We start from the raw sequence: 19,781 nt of genomic DNA on the forward strand, positions 1-19,781 counted from the left end.
CCTTTCACAGAGTAAATGATTCTGTCCGTTCAGGCAGCTGCGGCGCCGTCGGGGGCCCCGGAACGTGCCGGAAGGCGGATGAGGGTCACCGTTGTTCGCTTCATCAAGGATCCCGCAACCGACAGCACCAGACAGTGAGTAAGACCCCAAACGAGCAGGGAGGGGAGGGTCATGGAGAGCTATTCCGTCAGGTGGGGAGAAAGCGTCTTTTCAAAAAATATGGTTTTAAAGGACAGCATTTTTTCCTTTCCTAACTGACATCAGAAAAAACGTTTTATAGCATCTAAAATACCCAAAACATGCAGGCTGATATTTTTAGTCAAATGCAAAACACCAATAACGATGACAAAGTGTCCCAAAACCGCCACAAAATGAGCTCAGAAAGTCCCGCCCTCTTGTTTATGATGTCACGCCAGGATACCTCTTCACAAACTGCCTTGCTCCAGAATCGAAACAATGGCTTCAGAGAGTTCAGATTCAGAGAAGATGCTTTCTTGTCACTCATCCAGTTATGAAAATGATTCAAATAGTTCTGAAGAGGAAAGCATGCATGTTTGCAATTGATTAAAGAAGTCCTTCCGTATCAATTCGAGCCGTCTGGACTCGAATGTAGCACCTATAAAATGCACAAGATGGCGCACAAGCTGTGTTGGAAATTTATTATTATTATTTATGTAGTTTTCCTTCTAATTTCTCCATCAACACGGTGTTTTCAGACGAAAAAAAAGTACCCAAAATGCATCGTTTGTCACTTTCTCTGTATCCATTTTCTCACACTCTCTCTGTCGTCTGCCTGTCTCTTTAATGTTTAACCCCCCCCACACACACACACTGCGGCGTTCTTGACCAATCACGTGGCTTGAACCAAAGACTGGGGGCGTGGAATAGAGGACAAAAACAATTTTGTTTTTAGGAGAACGGGCTCGTTCGCAAACGACACATCACTCATTGTGTGTATCCCAAAAAATAGTTCGTATGCCAAGGTAAAATGTTCATAAATTTAACGTTCATCAACCAAAAAGTTCATCAGCCAAGGGGTTCATAAACCGAGGTATGACTGTAAATAAATACTCCATTAAAACTGAATCCATAACTGAACAAAACGATACATAAATAAATACATACAGTTAAAAAATATACAACCGCAAAGGTGGCTTTTTGACGAAATGTATGTTAAAAAAAATACTTATCTCACTCATCTTTTCTAGAGACCCGAAGAACGTTCTTTTCCTGTCAGTGCCTCGACATCTTTCTGCTTCGTTTCACTAACCACTCCTGAACACATACACAAAAACGCCATCAGTACTCACCCCGAGTCACAATGGCTCCTATCAAGCAAACACTTTCAAAGCAGACATTCTCACCGACTGGACGTGTGGCAGACTTGAAGATTGTCAACATTTAGCGATAGCGCGTCCCACGTGCGACTCCGACTCATGAAAAATTAGGTGTCCTGAGATGTTCTAGTTACTTCGACTTGCAGCACCAGACGAACTTGTACACACACAGCAATCAGATGAGGAGTTGATCCAATACCAGAAGTTGAAATAATATACAGATGCTGCCCTAATTATGAACAACGGTACTACATAGGCGTATTTTTGTCGGAACATGTAATATTCTCTCCAGTTGTACATATCTTTATAGAGAATATATTTTATTTATTCAGTACAAATCAATACAGGTTACTTAAACAAGCCTTAAACCTACTTATATGAACCTTAAACATACATTCCATACAAACATTTAGCACTGAATCAACTTATGAACAAATTCATCTTACGAATGACCGTTAGGAACGTATCTTGTTCGTAAGTTAGTCTTTATAGAGCGTACATTATATAAAATGCTTATTTTTCAGTACAAACCATGACAGGTTACTTATACAACCCTTAAACATACTTATATTAACCTTAACCCTACTTATATAAGCCATAAACATACATTCCATACAAAATATAACACTTAAGCAACTTACGAACAAATTCACCTTACGAACGACCGTTCGGAACGTATCTAGTTTGTAAGTTAGTAAGTTATCCAGATATAATATAATAAATCAGACACCTTCGAATCCTCCCCTAGCCTTTTAATCAGTGAGAAAGGCGATTCTCTTTGCACCAAAGTACAATTCCGACAGTCCCTCTGATGCCTTCCCGTCGCCCGCTGCTAAGACGCAGGAACAGAATCATTCATTTTGTTTTTGACGCCGACGTTCGGGTCAGGTGGGAAGATGAACTCAGTCCAGCACTTTCCACCCAAGCAATTTTAAGCGAATAATCCGACTTGTGTCTTCGTTGTCTGTAATGGAGTGAGCAGAGGGGTAATGCGAGCTTTTGTTAACGGTGACCTCCCACGGCCCCGGCCATTGTTATCTTGCTTGTTATATTATGATTTAATACGATGCTTATCCGGCTGACTTCGTAAATGCCTAAACAGCTCATTAGTCTTCATTTTCTTCACACTCCGACGATTCTTCCGTCACGCTTCCCGTTTTAAGCCGCTGGATAGTAATTTGCCAGGCTGCCCGTCAACTGTCTTTTTGTCATCCTCGTCTCAGTCGTGCTGTCTCGGTGTGTTTCTTTCGGATGTCGGACGAAATTTGAGGGTTTGGTTCTTTTGATTTTTGTTCATATTCAGTTTTCACGTTCATTTGTGACAGAAGTACTGGCGAGGAGGAAAATACACTCCAAATTCCGTCCCTTATTGGATTGGACATTTTACATAAAAATGTATTATTATTATTATTGTTGTTGTTATTACAGTCATCGTAGTAGTAGTTTTGAGTAGTATTAACATTATGCTTCATGTCTCAAAGAGGGTACAGCAAGTGCTGAAGAATGAATGCCTCTCTGTGTCTTTGTGTTGTCATATTATTTTGTTGTTGTTGAAAACCAAAACAACTTTTTTCCATTATAATCAATGTAAAAATTGTTAATCCATCCCATATTTTTGTATTTAGTTTTTTTTCCTTTTGAATTCAAGATGGCGCCATCACAGTGGCTGCCTTTCCAGCAGCTCCTGTATTTACTTTTTCTACTTCTTTCTTACATTTCCTCTTCCTTTCATAACTTTGCTGTTGTGTTACTTCCGGGTAGAGTGAACGCTGGCGCGAATGGCTGCCGCTGCTCACCCGCACAAATAAGTTATTATCCCGTGACTGTAAAGTGTCCTTGAGAGTTTTGAAAGATGCTTAGAAATTAGATGTATTATTATTATTATTATGATTATTATTATTATTTATTTTTTTATTATTATTATTATTATAAAATAAGGTAGATTTTGTGTAATTTTAAGACATATTTAGTAGAAAATAATGTTTTATGCAGGCCTGGGAACGGATTATTCTCATTTTAATGGTTTCTTAAGGGAAATAAATGTTTGGCAGACGAACCTTTCCCCTTACACACACTTTCTGGGAACCAATTAAGTTCGTGAGCTGAGGTACCACTGTATCCACCAAAAAATAAAATAAAAAATAGCTATTGTGAGGTTATATGGCAGTTGCGATATGCTATTTATTGTACACTTGCGTCTTCTGATATCAAAATGGCGTCAAACACAGCCCCATCCAAGTTGTACGGGATTTTGGCATCCATAACATGTGAAAAAAAAACTTTACTTAAAACTGCGAGGCATCACTTCAAACAAAGTCCAAGGTTCAAAGTACATATTCATGTGACGCAACTGAAATGGGAACCTGGAAATGGATTATTCTTATTTCAATGGTTTCTTATGGGAAATAAATGTTTGGAAGACACACTTTTCGCCTTACACACACTTTCTGGGAAGCAATTAAGTTCGTGAGCTGAGGTATCACTGTATTTAACTCCAAATGCATTCGGATGAGAGACATTTGGAAATATGTCTTTATTTTCCTCCATTTTGTTTTGGCCACTTTTCCCTTTCGGACTTCATGGGGGGCGGGGCGGAGGGGCCAAGAGGACATGTTGAGTTATGTCGCTTGAGGCGATGGTACTCCAAACGCCGCTTCACACATGATCATTTCCCAATCGCACAGCTGAAGAGCGCAGTAATTGCTACGATGCATCCAGCAGCCGGTGCTTATCTGATGCGCTGACAAGAATAGGGCCTCCATTTTGTTGCTCTCGCACTCGATAGAATTCTGTAAAGCTCGCGTCATTTCCCGCACAAGAGATGACCGTGACGATGTCACCCGAGGGGTCCCGAGGTCTGATTGGATGCACATCGAGGACCACGGCGAATAAATCACTTCCCCTTCTCCGTTGTTTAAAGTAGAAACATTAGCCCTATGGGTGAACAACCACTCATCTCACACACACACATTAGCGCTAACAATTACAGCTTTGATTCCCTTAGCGCTAATCAGATACAACAGGAGGCACATGCGATGCTCTGGTGAGACGATAATTAAAGCCCCTCCTGACATATTATGTGCCATATTCCTGGAGGAACACGCCCCTCCTGACATATTATGTGCCATATTCCTGGAGGAACACGACTGGTTGCCTGTAAATAAATAACAGACGAAAACCGCCACGACTCTAATAATACGTCTGTGTAAGCTCTCAGTCGTACAGGAGTGGTCCATCGATGAGAAGGTTTCTTCAGCCGTCATCTGTACAAAAGTGAAGGTTTCGGACGTTTCGCCTCCTATCCAAGAGGCTTCGTCTTCGCTGATATAATAATAATAATAATAATCAACCCAGAAATAACTCAAATAGATAGAAAGCTAGCTAATAGATAGCTAACAGATAGCTAGCTAGGTCTTCACTCAACCCGTAAGTAAATCAGATAGAAGGCTAGCTAGCTAATAGATAGATAAGTAACTTGGATAGAAAGATAGCTAGCTAATAGCTAAAATATAGCTAGCTAGGCCTTCACTTAACCCGGATGTAACTCAGAAAGTTAGTTAGCTATTAGACAGCTAATATATAGCTAAGTAACTCGGATAGAAAGATAGCTAGCTAATATATAGCTAACAGATAGCTAGCTAGGCCATCACTCAACCCGGATGTAACTCAGATACAAAGCTAGTTAGCTATTAGACAGCTAATAGATAGCTAAGTAACTCAGATAGAAAGAAAGCTAGCTAATATATAGCTAACAGATAGCTAGCTAGGCCTTCACTCAACCCGGATGTAACTCAGATACAAAGCTGGTTAGCTATTAGACAGCTAATAGATAGCTAAGTAACTCGGATAGAAAGATAGCTAGCTAATATATAGCTAGCTAGGCCTTCACTTAACCCGGATGTAACTCAGATAGAAAGCTAACTAGCTAGGCCTTCACTTAACCCGGAAGTAACTCAGATCGAAAGCTAGCTAGCTAATAGACAGCTAATAGATAGCTAAGTAACTCGGATAGGGAGGCACATGCGATGTTCTGGTGAGCCGATAATTAAAGCCCCTCCTGACATATTACATGCCATATTCCTGGAGGAAAACAGTTGGTTGCCTGTAAAGAAATAACAGACAAAAACCACCACAACGCTAATAATAATAATAATAATAATAAATGTCATAGCTAGCTCGCTTTCTATCTTTATTTGAGTTACTGAGTGAACGCTGGCGCGTGTGGCCGCCGCATATAAACCAATATGTATGTATTGCATTGTATTTTGTACTGCCGCCGTCATTTCAAGCGCATATAACTCCAGACCCATATCATTTAGGAATTAACTCTATTTCTGATGAAAGAAGAGAGTCTTGGGTTTTTTTTATGAGGCATTAAATGTATATGTCATCCTAAAACTCAATATTCCGTGGGTCTTTGAATTTGATTGACAATGACAAAAATCCTGGCACTGTAGTGGACACATTTTTTGCACATTGTCTGCCAGTAAATGAGTTAAGGTGCAACCGTAATCACAATTCAAACATGGCGGAACGCAAAAAAAAAAAAAGGGAGGGAGGGAGGTTGAAAAAGTTTATTTCAAACTCTCAACTGTCATTGAGTCAAACGCCAAATAAAGTCATTGAAAAATTTCCAGGGAGTAACAATGCAGCAGCGTGAATGCCGAATGCGTTCCAAATGAGTCAAAACATGATGCCAAATAAAACAACCGTCCAATTATTTCACCGCCAACCTCCTCATGCACTGCCTATAATAAGAACTCTATAATTAATAAATGTTGGCAAAAAAATTGAATAGTAGAAACATTGAAAGTTTTCATAATCTCCCCCCAAATTTCACAGCTCGACTTGTATTCATTCCAGGGATGGTCCATCGATGAAAAGGTTTCTTCAGCCGTCATCTGTACTTCTTTGAAGGTGTCGGACGGTTCACTTCTTATCCAAGAAGCTTCGTCAGAAAACTTGCTGGTAGATTTAATGGATATATATATATATATATATATATATATATATATATATCCCTACTGTCCAGACGTGGCGGTGCCGGACTCTGCTCTGATTGGTCCCGGCTCTCGGGTTGGGGGGAGCAGAGGACTAATCCCTGCGGCTCCGCTGATTGCTTCTATTGTCCTGACAAACGACCGGCCTGATTGCCCAATTTTCCCTGGTATCACCTAATAATCGTTGAAAATAAGTTTTTGCATTGTATCAGCTAAGTGTCCGTGTTCCAGGGGTGCTTGCTTCAAGCATTTAGGATTAACCGGCTCTGTCTACATCTAACATTGAATCTGAGGTGGTTCTTTAAGTCAGCACATTTTGTTAGGTTAGTATATTACAAGTTAACATTAGCGTTAAAAGTTACATTTAATTTAGAATTACAGTGATACCTTGGCTTACGAATTTAATTGGTTCCCAGACAGTGTATCAGGCGAAAAGTGTGTATCCCAAAAATTAATTTCCCATAGGAAACCATTAAAATGAGAATAATCCATTTCCAGGTCTCCATAAAACATCATTTTCTACTTTCTAAGCCTTTAAACTAAACAAAATATAATTTATTTTATGTATAATAAATGTGCTATGGTATTATAATGAAAGAAATAAACTGTAGGTGTTTTATTGACCTTTGTGATTGTCGTTGATGGCTTGATGGAATGGAGTGGCCTTCTTCTCTCACCATCTTGAGGAATGATCCCTTGTACGTGCCTCCTCTGCGATCATATTATCGAGTTCCTCATCAATTGCGTTCTGTTTAGCTGGCTTGATAGCTTTTTGCATCAAGTATCCAGATGGCTTGTGCGGGTCATTTGTGGAGCTTGATTGATGTGAATTTTAACCTTGCAGTCTACACTCTGCCTTTGAACTATCAAAGTTAAAACAAGTCCCAATTTCACAGTTTTCTATCCATTTTCTCACTCTCTGTCGTCTGCCTGTCTCTTTAATGTTTAAACCGCCTCCCCTCACTGCTGCATTCTTGACCAATCACGTGGCTTTAACCGAAGACTGGGTGCGAGGAATAGAGGACCAAAACAAGCCGGCTGCCATTTTCTCTTAGGAGAAAGGGCTTGTTCGCGAACGACACATCACTCATTGCGTGTATCCCGAAAAATAGTTCGTATGCCAAGGTAAAATTTATTATTTTTTTTAAAATTAAATTTAACGTTCGTAAACCGAAAAGTTCGTAAACCAAGGGATCCGTAAACCGAGGTATCACTGTATTCATTTAATAATCTTAGCATCCTTTTTTTTCTCCACTCAGCAGACAAAAAAGCGGCCATTTTTCTTGGTCCAGCGTTTGACGGCCATAACCCAAATGCGCAAGACGAGTGGAAGAATAGAGTGGATTACGGCAAAACACCCACATTGGCCGCCTCGACTCTTCTCAAGCTAGGTCACGCCGTTAATAAACTCAATGCGCGCCGCGGTTTACCTGTTATGACGCTTCACGCCGTGTGTGTGTGTGTGCTTGTACATTTATTGAATAGCTGAAAATGCCCTCCCGCGCTGACCCTATGACCTTTTCCCGGATGTGCTCTGACACCATCGCTGCCCCGCGTTTTTCCCGGGTTGTGTCCTGCGTTTCAAATGAAGAGGAAGTCAAACTCTTGGTCTCTGATTTTTTTCATTTCTGTATTTTTTATTAGTAGTATTAGTTGTTATTGCATCTTAGCCGCGTGACATCAGCGTACTCTGTGGTTCTCGTTTTAAATGTTATAAAGTACCGTGCACCATTAACTAGCTGGCTATCTAACTAGCTATCTAACTGGCTGGCTACCTAGCTAGCTATTTATTTGCTATCTATTAGCTGTCTGGCTACCTAGCTGGATTTCTAGCTGGCTATCTGTGAGCTATCAAGCTAGCTAAGTAGGTGGCTATCTAGTTAGATATCTATTAGCTATGTATTAGCTGGCTAGCTAGCTTTCTATCTATTTCAGTCATTCTGGGTTGAGGGAACGCTGGTGCGTGTGGCTGCCGCTGCTCACTCACAGAAAAATATACCCTGTGACTGTCACATGACCTTGAGAATTTTGAAAGGTGCTTATAAATGAAATGTATTATTATTATTATTATTATTATTAATATATTAATATTATTATTACCAATTGCTGCTGTGGACTGCAAATTTCCCCATTGTGGGACGAATAAAGGTTTTCTGATTATTATTATTATTATTATTATTATTATTAAATGGTTGTTGGTTCAAATCTCTGCTGTGGCTATCTTGTGTGGAATTTGCTTGTTGTTGCATATTTAACACACGATTCCACATATTGTTCTTGTGCGGAACGTAGATGCCATTCAAAATCAGTGGTGGGCCGTGTATGTCACTCCAAGGCCTTCAGTAGTGCTATGTCTGAATCACTGACTTGAAGAAACTTAAGAAGTACTGTCATTAAACTGTTCGAATTTTTACTATGAATATGTGGATTCATTAAATCAACACAACAATATATATGCTTGTGCAGCTCGCTACCGATACACTGTGCTAGCTCTGGCAAGTATATTCTCGTCACCAGCGGCTAGTAACTAGCCAATCATGTGACTAGCCAATCATACTTTGCGAAAAAAAAACTTCTAGTGCCAGACAGATATAGACCTCTACAGTATCATCGACATTGATTATAATGCTCCAGGCCCTGCAGAACTGATTGTGAAGGCCTCCAGATAGATTTATGACCGTGGTAAAAAATGATAACTGAAATGTGATTTGTTCAATGCTTAAATACGAAAATACACATCTGGAAGCAGCACAACAGGGGAAAAACGAATGAAAGGAAGCTGAAAGACTATTTGGAATTATTTAATTAGAATTCATAGACAAAACATCAGTCACATTAGTCTGTGATTCAGATATTTTTAGGCCAGCAGAGAAGGGCTTGCAGACTCCGAGGGCCCACCACTGTTCAAAATGAATGATGATTACCAATAATTATAAATACAGTTTGGATTACGGACAAAATGTTGGAGCTAAAAAAGGGGTTAGCATCAACTTGTTTTTTTTTTTTTTCTCACTGTCAACGTTATGCCTTCATTTAATTTGTGTGAAATAGCCCAATGTGCTAACTCACTGACCATTTTTTTTAATTACCTCTATTGGTCTTCTTTGCCAATTTAGTCAATGCGGTCAGATCTCGACACTCAATATTTTATAGCTAAATGATCAAGTGAAATAGATGGCAGGCAGTGTGGGGCTCGTCATTAGCATCGATCAGGATTTTTTTTAATGGCGAAAACAGCGGAATGTAGCTTTGCAAGACGTGTTTATTTTAGCTCAGTGCCAGCGTGGAGACACTAGGAAGACAAACTCTTTTAGTTAATGAAATTTCACCACCACTTTGGGTACAATATGACAAGATGAGTCCAATCTCTTGCTGGACACACACACACTCACACATGCACACACATGCACATACACGCGCACACAGGATAGCAAGTTAGCTTTTTCAAATAATCTTCCCCTTCACAACCCAATGTTACAAACAGCTATGCAGTACTGTATTATTAATATTATTATTATTATTATTAGTAGTAGTAGTATTACTACTACTACTAATAATAATAATAGACAGATACAGTAAATATACAGCTACTTAGATCACTAGCGAGGTAGGTAGGTAGGTAGGTCGGTAGATAGGTAGGTACTGTAGATATGTAGTCACTGTAGATACTGTAGAACTGTAGATACTGTAGAGCTGTAGATACGGTGGAGCTGTAGGTACTGTGGAGCTGTAGATACTGTAGAGCCGTATGTCTGTAGATACTGTAGATCTTTAGATACTGTAGATACGTAGATCTGTAGATACTGTAAATATGTAGATACTGTAGGTAGGTAGATACTGTAGATACGATAGATATGGTAGATACTGGAGATACTGTAGATAGGTAGATACTGGAGATAATGTACGTGCTGTAGTTACTGCACAGACTGTATATACTGTATATAATGTAGATAGATAGATAGATAGATAGATAGGTAAAATAGATAGAGAGACAGAGAGATTTTAGCCAGTCTATGGTCTTCAGGTGTCTTTCCCAACTACAACATCAGGCAAAACTGTTTGAGGCATTTGCGTGTAGCGTTAATAAATATGCAGAGAGCTTTCCATAAGGATCCGGCAGAAAAATATCCACTCCATCAGTGAATCTAACCTCACGCTTGTTATTAGTGAAGCTTGTTCACAGATTCACCCGGTGTGAACAGAGTGTGATCACAGTGTGCAGTCCAGGCACTTTGTGGCCTTTCAAAGAGGCTTGCCGCTTCTACCCTACTACGTTTCTTTCATCATGACCACTCTTTCTCTGGGAGGCGGAGGAAAGACAACGCAGTTTGTTTGTATTTTTATTTATCTTTTCAAACATATGTGTGCCTCAGTGGGTGGCCCGAATCAAGGGTCAGGACTGTTTGTTAGTAATGGAAGAAAAACTGTGATCACATGCGTTTTGTATGGCTATTAAATTGAAGTTTGACTGTCAAAGAATCCCTTTGAGAGTTGTCAGTACTTCTTTAGTTCAGGGGAAAAAAAAACGGCTTAGGCTTGTTGTTACTGTGCCGCTTTGTGAATACAAATAAATAAATAACAAAAATAATAAAGCATTGCGAGTAGAAAAGAAAATCTAAGCAGTATCAACATGGGGGAAGTTCAAAGTCGCCAACGGAAAGCAACAGCGGTCTTAGCTTTGCGATGGGTTAATTGTGCTGTTAGATTGTTATTAACTCATTCACTGCTTGATGATGTGCAAATATTTTGTCCACTCCATGCCAGGGTTTTGGTCATTTTCACTAAAATTGTAGGACCCTGCCGCTACTCACCCGTAGAAAAAAAAAATGTTTTCATCCCCTGACTGTAAAGTGTCTTTGAGAGTTTTGAAAGGCGCTTAGAAATAACATTGTGGACCTTGATCCAGTTTGTCCATCTTGTCACACCTGTAGCATCATTGCGCCAGCACGTACGAGTAAGAATCCGAAGTTGATAGCCATCTGCTTCATGATGGCCCTCTTAAAGGACAACCGACATCACTTTTTTGTTTCTTAACTGGCATCAGAAAAATGTTTTATAGCATCTAAAATACCCAAAACACGCAGTATGATATTTTTATTCAAATGCAAAACACCAATAAAGATGACTTCAAGTGTCCAAAATCTGCAAAAAAATGGAGCTGCGAATTGGGCATTTTCAGAAAGTGCTGTACCCAGTTTGTGACGTCACGCCAAGACGTCTTGCATTGCTGGAGAATCAAAACAATGGCTTCAGATTGGGAGAAGATGCTTTCTTGTGACACATCCAGTTATGAATATGATTCAAATAGTTCTGAAGAGGAAAGCATACATGTTTGCAATCGATTCAAGAATTTATTCCGTGCCATTTTGAGGCAACATGGGGGGGGGGGAATGTAGCACCAAAAAAGAGGCAGAAAATGGCGACAAAGCTCCGTGTAAGGAATTATTCAGCCCATTTCCACAGGCTGATTAATTCCTTACACAGAGCTTTGTCACCCTCTTCTGCCTATTTTTGGTGCAACACAAAGTTTTCAGACACAAACAAGTGCATTGACATGATGGAAGGACTGCTTTTTTCAGTCAGGGGCGTTCCTTCAATGACGTTACGTACGGACTCGTCACAAACTTAAAAACAAGACTTCCGGAATATTCAGCGCGAGTCTTAAAACGTCAAATATAGCTATATGCCGTGGAATCTTTGTAAAATACGCTCAGTAGAAGTCATGTGAAGCCATTTTACAAATTATGGACACAACTTGTCCGGGGACGTCGGTTGTCCTTTAAATATGTATCAAGTCGCTTTTCTTGTCCAGCCTGTTCCGTGCCAATTGTAGCCAGATTCCATCGTCGACTTCATTATCTGCTCATAATTTCCCTAATTGCAACGACGTAATGGACCAAATTGCTCCAAACTTGAAATATGTCCTCAAACATTGCTTAACTCATTCACTGCCATTCACAAATTTATTCGGGAATTGAAAATATGACATAAAACGTCATTCCCGAATGTGTTCGGGTTTTATTTTTTCATGCTTGGGTGCCAATAAAGTGATGGCCAGACCTCTGGCAATGTTTTTTCACTAGTGTGATTTATTTCGTGATTTATTCCGGCTTCATCTGTTGTTAAAGCGCTATACAAACCAATACAGACGCTCCTCAACTTACAAACAAAATACGTTCCCAACAGTCGTTAATAAGGTGAATTCATTCGTAATTTGCTTCACTGCTATATAAATCAGCTATTTTCTCATTTATCATTTTATTTATGGTTTTATTGTTCTGTGTATTGTCCTTTGTATTATAAAGGATCCTTGGGTGTTCAGAAAAGCGCTTGTAAATTAAATGTATTATTATTATTATTATTATTATTATTATTATTATTATATTGTTTCCCTCAGTAGAAGTCATTTGAAGTCATTTTACAAATTATGGACGCAACTTGTCTGGAGGTGTCGGTTGTCCTTTATGACCATTTCATATTTATTTGCAATTTTATATTTCATTGTGTTAACACCAACCAGCAAAATAAAAAGTCATTAATCAAGTGTGACATATGCAGAACAGCATGAAATAATTTGCATCACAGTTGCTTTTAGTGATTTCATATCAATTACCCCATGTATGAATTTGAAAACGGAAAGCATTTTCTTTCCACACGTTGTGTGTGTAAAAAAGTGCGACACCTCGCCAAGTGTTTGGAACACAAAGCGACCACTTTGAGAGTTTAATAGATGTAAAAAAAATAACATCATGGAGGCACCTGTTGCTCGATTCAGCGTTCTCTCAACCTCTCATTCGTCCTCGAGCGACGACGTAAGGAGGGAGGGAGGCCCGCTCACTCATTTCAATCGATTGTGATTGACTTCAAGCAGCTTGCCGCCTTTGAAGGCCTGATTGAAACCGGCCGGAGGATTTCACGCTAACGATCGTTTCCGGTAGCGCGTCGCTTCCCTGAAATCTTTTTTTTTTTTTACGCTACGCTACACACAAATTGTTTCCTATCAAACATTTCTGTGCGCCACTTGACTGTAAAGCCATCGAATTTCTCCGCTGTGATCAACGCCATTTCATTTGAGGTGTGCTGTGAGGATGTTTTTGCTTCTATGATACTAGATAGATTAGCTAGATAGCTAGCTATCAAGATAGCTATTCAAATAATTTGCTAGCTAGACCGCTAGCTAATCTCTCAAGTATAATAAAAGCAAAGATACAGTAGGTGGGTAGATAGTTAGTTAGTTAGTTAGTTAGTTGGTCAGGTTGTTGGTTGGTTGGTCGGCCGGTCAGTTGGTCAGTCAGATAGTTGGTAGGTCGGTCAGATTGTTGGCTGGTTGGTTGGTTAGCTATCTGGCTGGTCGATCGGTCATTTGTCAGCTTGTCTGTTTGTTTGTTAGTTAGATTATTTGTTTGTTTGTTAGTTTGCGAGAATGTTTTTTTCTTCTATTATACTTTAGATTAGTTTTTATTCAGGTGGGTGAAAGGGGAATGTGGGTTGCTATTTTAGTATCTTAGCGCGTATCTAGCCAGATGTTGTAATCATAATGCCATACGAGTGCAATAAAAGTGTTAGAACTAGTTGATACGCATGCTAAAAACATCCTATGTTATGTGTCGAAGATTCATAGTTAATCCATCATTTTCAAACATTTAAATAATGTACTTTGGAAGATATAGGAACGATCCAAATTGAACCTCACCCCACCATGGGGATTTAGTGAAGGGTTTTGCTGTTTCATGAAAATAGCTTCTTTGACTCCCCTTTCAAAGCATCTATTTTCTTTCGCTAAGATTTTAACCTCATTGTCGTCAAATGAGTGGTTGCTAGCTTTTAGCTGCATATGTACTGCAGATCGATTATGATGATTAATATGAATATGATTAGTTCATTGCACTTTACCTGCGTGGAGATAAGTGTGACAAAATGACGTTACGTGTTTTTCATTTTCTAGCTTTTACGCATTATGAGCCAAATAAAATTAAAAGGAAAATTTAGTCCACCAGTAAAGCTTCATTATTTCAACCGACGGCAAAGCAAATCCTTTCTTTTTTTTTTCTTTTCGTTTTACTCTAGTCGATATCCAATATCTGTCCTTCCTCAGCGATAAGCAAAGACAAACAAAATAAACATGTTTTTTTGATTAAAAACCGCTCAATAACTCTCCATGTCCGATCCAGATAACCTTTAAAGCTTCGGTAATAGTCTTTCGGTGCGACCTATTGCCACAAAATCATATTCGTAATATTAGGACTTGAAAACAAGACTATTACTGGCAAAAACATTTCTGGTATGCGCAAGCTATCTCCTGTTTGTTGGGCCTGGAGAAAGCCATTAAATCCCAATACGTTTGTGTGTTCTTATTTTTTATAAGGCAAACGTAATCATTGCTGAGCAAATCATTATTGATCTGCAGTTGGAAAAAAAAAATGGCCGTCGAACAGACTATGAGGTAAGCTCACAGGAATGCCACTTGCCACGCAACGGACCTTTCTGAGTAGCGAGCGCGCACTATATCATAATGAATTTTATTGTGATTTATCATTCTGCTATGGCTACCTTAAAAGGGGGGATTGATTTTTGAAGGGGCAATAACTTTACATGGTGCCACTGGAGGAAAATGTAATATTGTAGCGTATCCATTAGCGGATTTGATGACAGACGTGTGGAAGACAAATCAGAATTTCTATGACAGTGTGTGAAAAACAATACACTTCTCCACTTATAAATTACAAGATGGCGGCAGCGCTTGGGGTCGTGGTTGCTTAAGATTTCAAAATGACGCCCTCAAACAATGACGTAATCAGGTTTTACTGCCATCTGAATGCTAATTAGGATTGCGAAATATAGCTCGGATGAACAATAATAATAATAATAACCCATTTCATTTCTAAGCGCCTTTCAAAACTCTCAAGGTCACAATACACGCCAACGTTCACTCTACCCGGAAGTAAATACATAGAAAATTAGCTAACCAGCTAGTAGATAGCTAATAGATAGCCAACACATAGCTAGCTAGATAGATAGACACCTAGATAGTTATATAGCTAATAGCTAGCTAGATAGATAGTTAGCTAATACACTGAATGTCACGATTAAATACACAGATAGAAAGCTAGCTCGCCAGCTAGTAGATAGCTAATAGATAGCCAATATATAGCTAGATAGATAGATAGCCACCGAGATAGTTATATAGCTAGATAGATAGTTAGCTAATACACTGAATGTCACGATTAAATACACAGAGAGAGAGAGAGTTAAAGAGATTTCCTGAGATTTCCTGTTAAAACCATTTTCGAGACGGACTTTTCAAGAAAAAGATGGACATCATTCTGAAAGGTAGGGCCGTTATTTCCTGGCTGATGGTACCCTCTACTGGACTTGTAGTGACTTACACCACACTTTTTTTTTCAGTCTGGATTGATTCAGACATAGTACTATTTAAGGCCTAGCAATGAAATCCATTAGCCAGCCACTGGACTCCACCTTTCCAAGTATAGTGACACTTTGGCTTACGAACTTAATTGGTTCCCAGAAAGTGTGTGTGAAGTGTGTATCCCAAAAATTAATTTCCCATAGGAAACCATTAAAATAAGAATAAACATTTCTAGTTTCTTCTACAACAATAATCATTTTCTACTTTCTAATTTTCTCAGTCTTAAAACTACACAAAATATACATTATTTTATGTAAATAAATGTGGTATGATATTATAATTAAAGAAATAAACTGTCCTGTATAATAAAGTAATTTTATTTACCTTTGTGATGGTCGTTGATGGCTTGATTGAATGGAGTGGCCGCTTTCATCAGCATTAAAGACTTGATGAGGAACATAGCTTTCTTCTTTCACTATCTTGAGGAATGATCCCTTGGAGGTGCTTTCTCTGCTATCATTTTACCTTGTTCCTCATCAATTGTGTTCTGTTTAACTGGGTTGATAGCTTTTTGCATCAAGTGTACAGATGGCTTGTGCGGGTTATTTGTAGAGCCTGATTGATGGGAATTTTAACCTTGCAGTCTACACTCTGCCTTTGAACTATTAAAGTTGAAACCAGTCCAAATTTCACTATTTTCTATCCATTTTCTCACTCTCTGTCGTCTGCCTGTCTCTTTAATTATTAAACCACCTCCCCTCACTGCTGCTTTGTTGACCAATCACGTGGCTTTAACCGAAGACCCAAAAACAGTCGGCTGCCATTTTCTTAGGACGGGCTCATTCGCCAACGACATATCACTCATTGTGGTGCTCTGTGTGTATCCCGAAAAATAGTTCCTATGCCAAGGTAAAATTTTCATACATTTAACGTTCGTAAACCGAAAAGTTCGTAAGCCAAGGGGTTCGTAAACAGAGATATCACTGTACCTCACCTCGACCTAAAACACTTCCTGTCAACTGTAGAAGGCTAAATGTCTCCCTTTCCTCTGAAAGGACAGGAGAGCTACATCTTGAAGAGCCGCTATAGAAGTACGGTCGAGAGATTGCTAAACTCTATTATTCCATTGTGGCACAACGTCTGCAGAAAGGAAGTCTCTTCAGAGTACGCAGGCGACATGTTCACCACAGAGCCGCCTTCATCATCAAGGACCCAAAAATATGTCTGCCATCTCTTTCCCTTTAAGCAGGAGGCTATGGAATACCCGGAACGGTACCGCAAGCCTCTTATTGCCGGACACTGTTTGGTGTTCAGCTGGAATTGTGCTCTGTAGCCCTGTCATCAGCCACCCCCGCGCCTATTCCTCTCTACTCCGGCCTTTATTAGTGAGCACTCTATTATTTTTATTCACTACAAAATGACCTTGCAAATATCACGTGGAATCGCAGCCTCGTGTTTTTTTTTTTTCATTCTACCGCATCCACACACTTTTTCTTTGTTGCGCCTTTGCACGTGTTCAAACCATGAATACATATCTCCCTATCACATTTATTTTGATGTGCAACTCTCATTTTCAGAAGTCCTGGGACTTACTGTGGTAATCCCGGAACTTCTGCTATCATAATTTGTAGAGCTTCGTTAAAAAAACAGCAAAGACCCTTCACTAAATCGCCCTAGTGGTTTTAAGTTTAGACCGTGCTTACTACAGACCCCTTAGGCCGATACCACATCGACTTCGTCTTGCTAATGAGGTACACCAGTGCCTGGGATAGAACAGTAGGGGTAATCAGATTGGCTAGTGAGGTAAATGATAGGGAACAAGTAGTTATCATATTTAAAAGTTTCATGCTGTTATATGCTTAGTCAACATGTGTGACTCGAATACACCATTAACGCAACAGACAACCTGGAGTCACAGAATTTAGGTCTTGAGAAACTCCTTATCACAGAAGTAATTTAGGTCAGTTTACAAATGTATCAGTTCATGGAAAAGACAATGTTTTATTGCCTACAGATGTTCGTGCTTACACCTCAAGAGGTGTGGTATTCTAATCAAGAAAACTATGTTTCACTAATGTGTCACTTTAATTTGCATGTACTCTCAATAAATAGAGCCAGGGATCAATAAAATAGAGATAATGAGTTGCCAGTGATAGAACTATAGACATAATCGTAGTGGAGAGGCAATCGGATTGGCTAATAAGGTGAAACCAGGGCCAAGGATAGGACAATAGAAGTAGTCAGATTAGCTTCAGGGAGTGGTCCATTGTCCCTAACCTTAGCGCAGAGAAATGTTCCGGCACAGGGACCTCTGTCCATTACGGATACAGGGCCAGAGCTACCAGCACAATTTTAGTTTGCTGACAAAGCTTTTCAGATGACGAGCGTACCGTCTGACACCTTCAAAGAAGTACAGACGGCCCCTGAATAATCATTTTCTTCGATGGTTTGAAAGAGGAGTGAAAGAAGCAATTTTAGGGCTTACCAGCACAACTGTAGTTCGTTGACGAAGCTTTTCAGATGACAAGCGTACCGTCCGACACCTTCAAAGAAGTACAGATGGCCCCTGAAGAATCCTTTTCCTCGATGGTTTGAAAGAGGAGGAAAATAAGCAATTTTAGGAGTTACTAGTCTTAGAGCAGGGACCTATCAGAGCAGGTGTCCGGGCACTGCCACCTTTGTCCATCAAGGATATAGGGCCAGGGTTACCAGGACAAATTTAGTTTGCTGACAAAGCTTTTTGGATGAGGATCAGAACATCTGATACCTTCAAAGAAGTACAGATGAGGAAACCTTTTCCTCGATGTACCACTCCTGTCGCGCTACCATTGAATGAACGTTTGTTTGCTACTAGAGAAAGAAAGAGAACATATCGAAAGTCATAAATGTATTCACTTCACTCAAACTACAGTGATACCTCGATTTCCGAACCCCTTGGCTTACAAACTTTTTGGTTTACAAACGTTAAATTTATGAGCATTTTACCTTGGCATACGAACTATTTTTCGGGATACACACGGAGCTGCCACAATGAGTGATTTGTCGTTCTCGAACGAGCCCGTTCTCCTAACAAGAAAATGGCAGCCAGCTTGTTTTGGTCCTCTATTCCCCACCCGCAGTCTTCGGTTAACGCCACGTGATTGGTCAAGAACACAGCAGTGAGGGGAGGTGGTTTAAACATTAAAGAGACAGGCAAACGACAGAGTGCGAAAATCGATAGAAAACAGTGACATTTGGACTTGTTTAAACTTTGATAGTTCAAAGGCAGAGTGTAAACGGCAAGGTTAAAATTCCCATCAATCAGAATTCGCAAATAACCCGTGCAAGCCATCTGTACACTTGATACAAAAAGCTATCAACCCAGCTAAACGGAACATAATTGATGAGGAACAAGGTAAAATGATGGCAGAGAAAGCATCTACAAGGGATCATTCCTCAAGATGGTGAAAGAAGAAGGCTACGTTCCTCATCAAGTGTTTAATGCTGATGAAACTGGCCATTCCATCAAGCCATCAACGACCATCACAAAGGTCAATAAAACCACTTTATTATACGGTACACTTTGTTTCCTTAATTATAATACCATAGCACATATATTATACATAAAACAAGGTACATTGTGTGTAGTTTTAAGGCTTATTTCGTATAAAATTATTTTTTAATGGGGACCTGGGAACATATTATTCTCATTTTAATGGTTTCATATGGGAAATACATTTTTGGTAGACAAACATTTTGCCTTACACACAATTTCTGGGAACCAATTCGTAAGCCAAGGTATCACTGTACAACCATAGAGATAATCTTCTCATCCAACATCCGGCAAACAACATGATCAACTTTTTTTTTTTCTTGCAGAATGAAATATTGATCGTGACTAATGGTTGAGTCTGACATCTTGTTGGGTAGGTGTAGCGACTTGGATGACACATACAAGATAGCATGTCTGGTGAATCATTAATATACGCCATGAATACTGGATGGTGTATTCATCCAGCGAGCCACTAATAATACGTCTCACGGTGGCTTTTCTTCACTTTGATCATTTTTTTTCTTTTTCTGTCTGTCTGTAAATGC

The 19,781-nt window shown here is 39.5% G+C and overlaps 1 protein-coding gene across 1 annotated transcript in view; it reads left to right on the forward strand.

The window, feature by feature from the left end:
* Nucleotides 1-19,781, forward strand: part of pcdh17 (protocadherin 17) — a 195,243-nt gene that overhangs the window by 151,278 nt on the left and 24,184 nt on the right. The window contains exon 5 of the mRNA XM_088993130.1: nucleotides 38-134. Within this exon, the coding sequence (XP_088849256.1) occupies nucleotides 38-134 (97 nt within the window). The remainder of the gene's footprint in view (nucleotides 1-37; nucleotides 135-19,781) is intronic.

The sequence above is a fragment of the Hippocampus bargibanti genome, linkage group LG03 (genome assembly GCF_051943395.1).
Source record: "Hippocampus bargibanti isolate YZ-2025 linkage group LG03, ASM5194339v1, whole genome shotgun sequence".
Taxonomy (NCBI): domain Eukaryota; kingdom Metazoa; phylum Chordata; class Actinopteri; order Syngnathiformes; family Syngnathidae; genus Hippocampus; species Hippocampus bargibanti.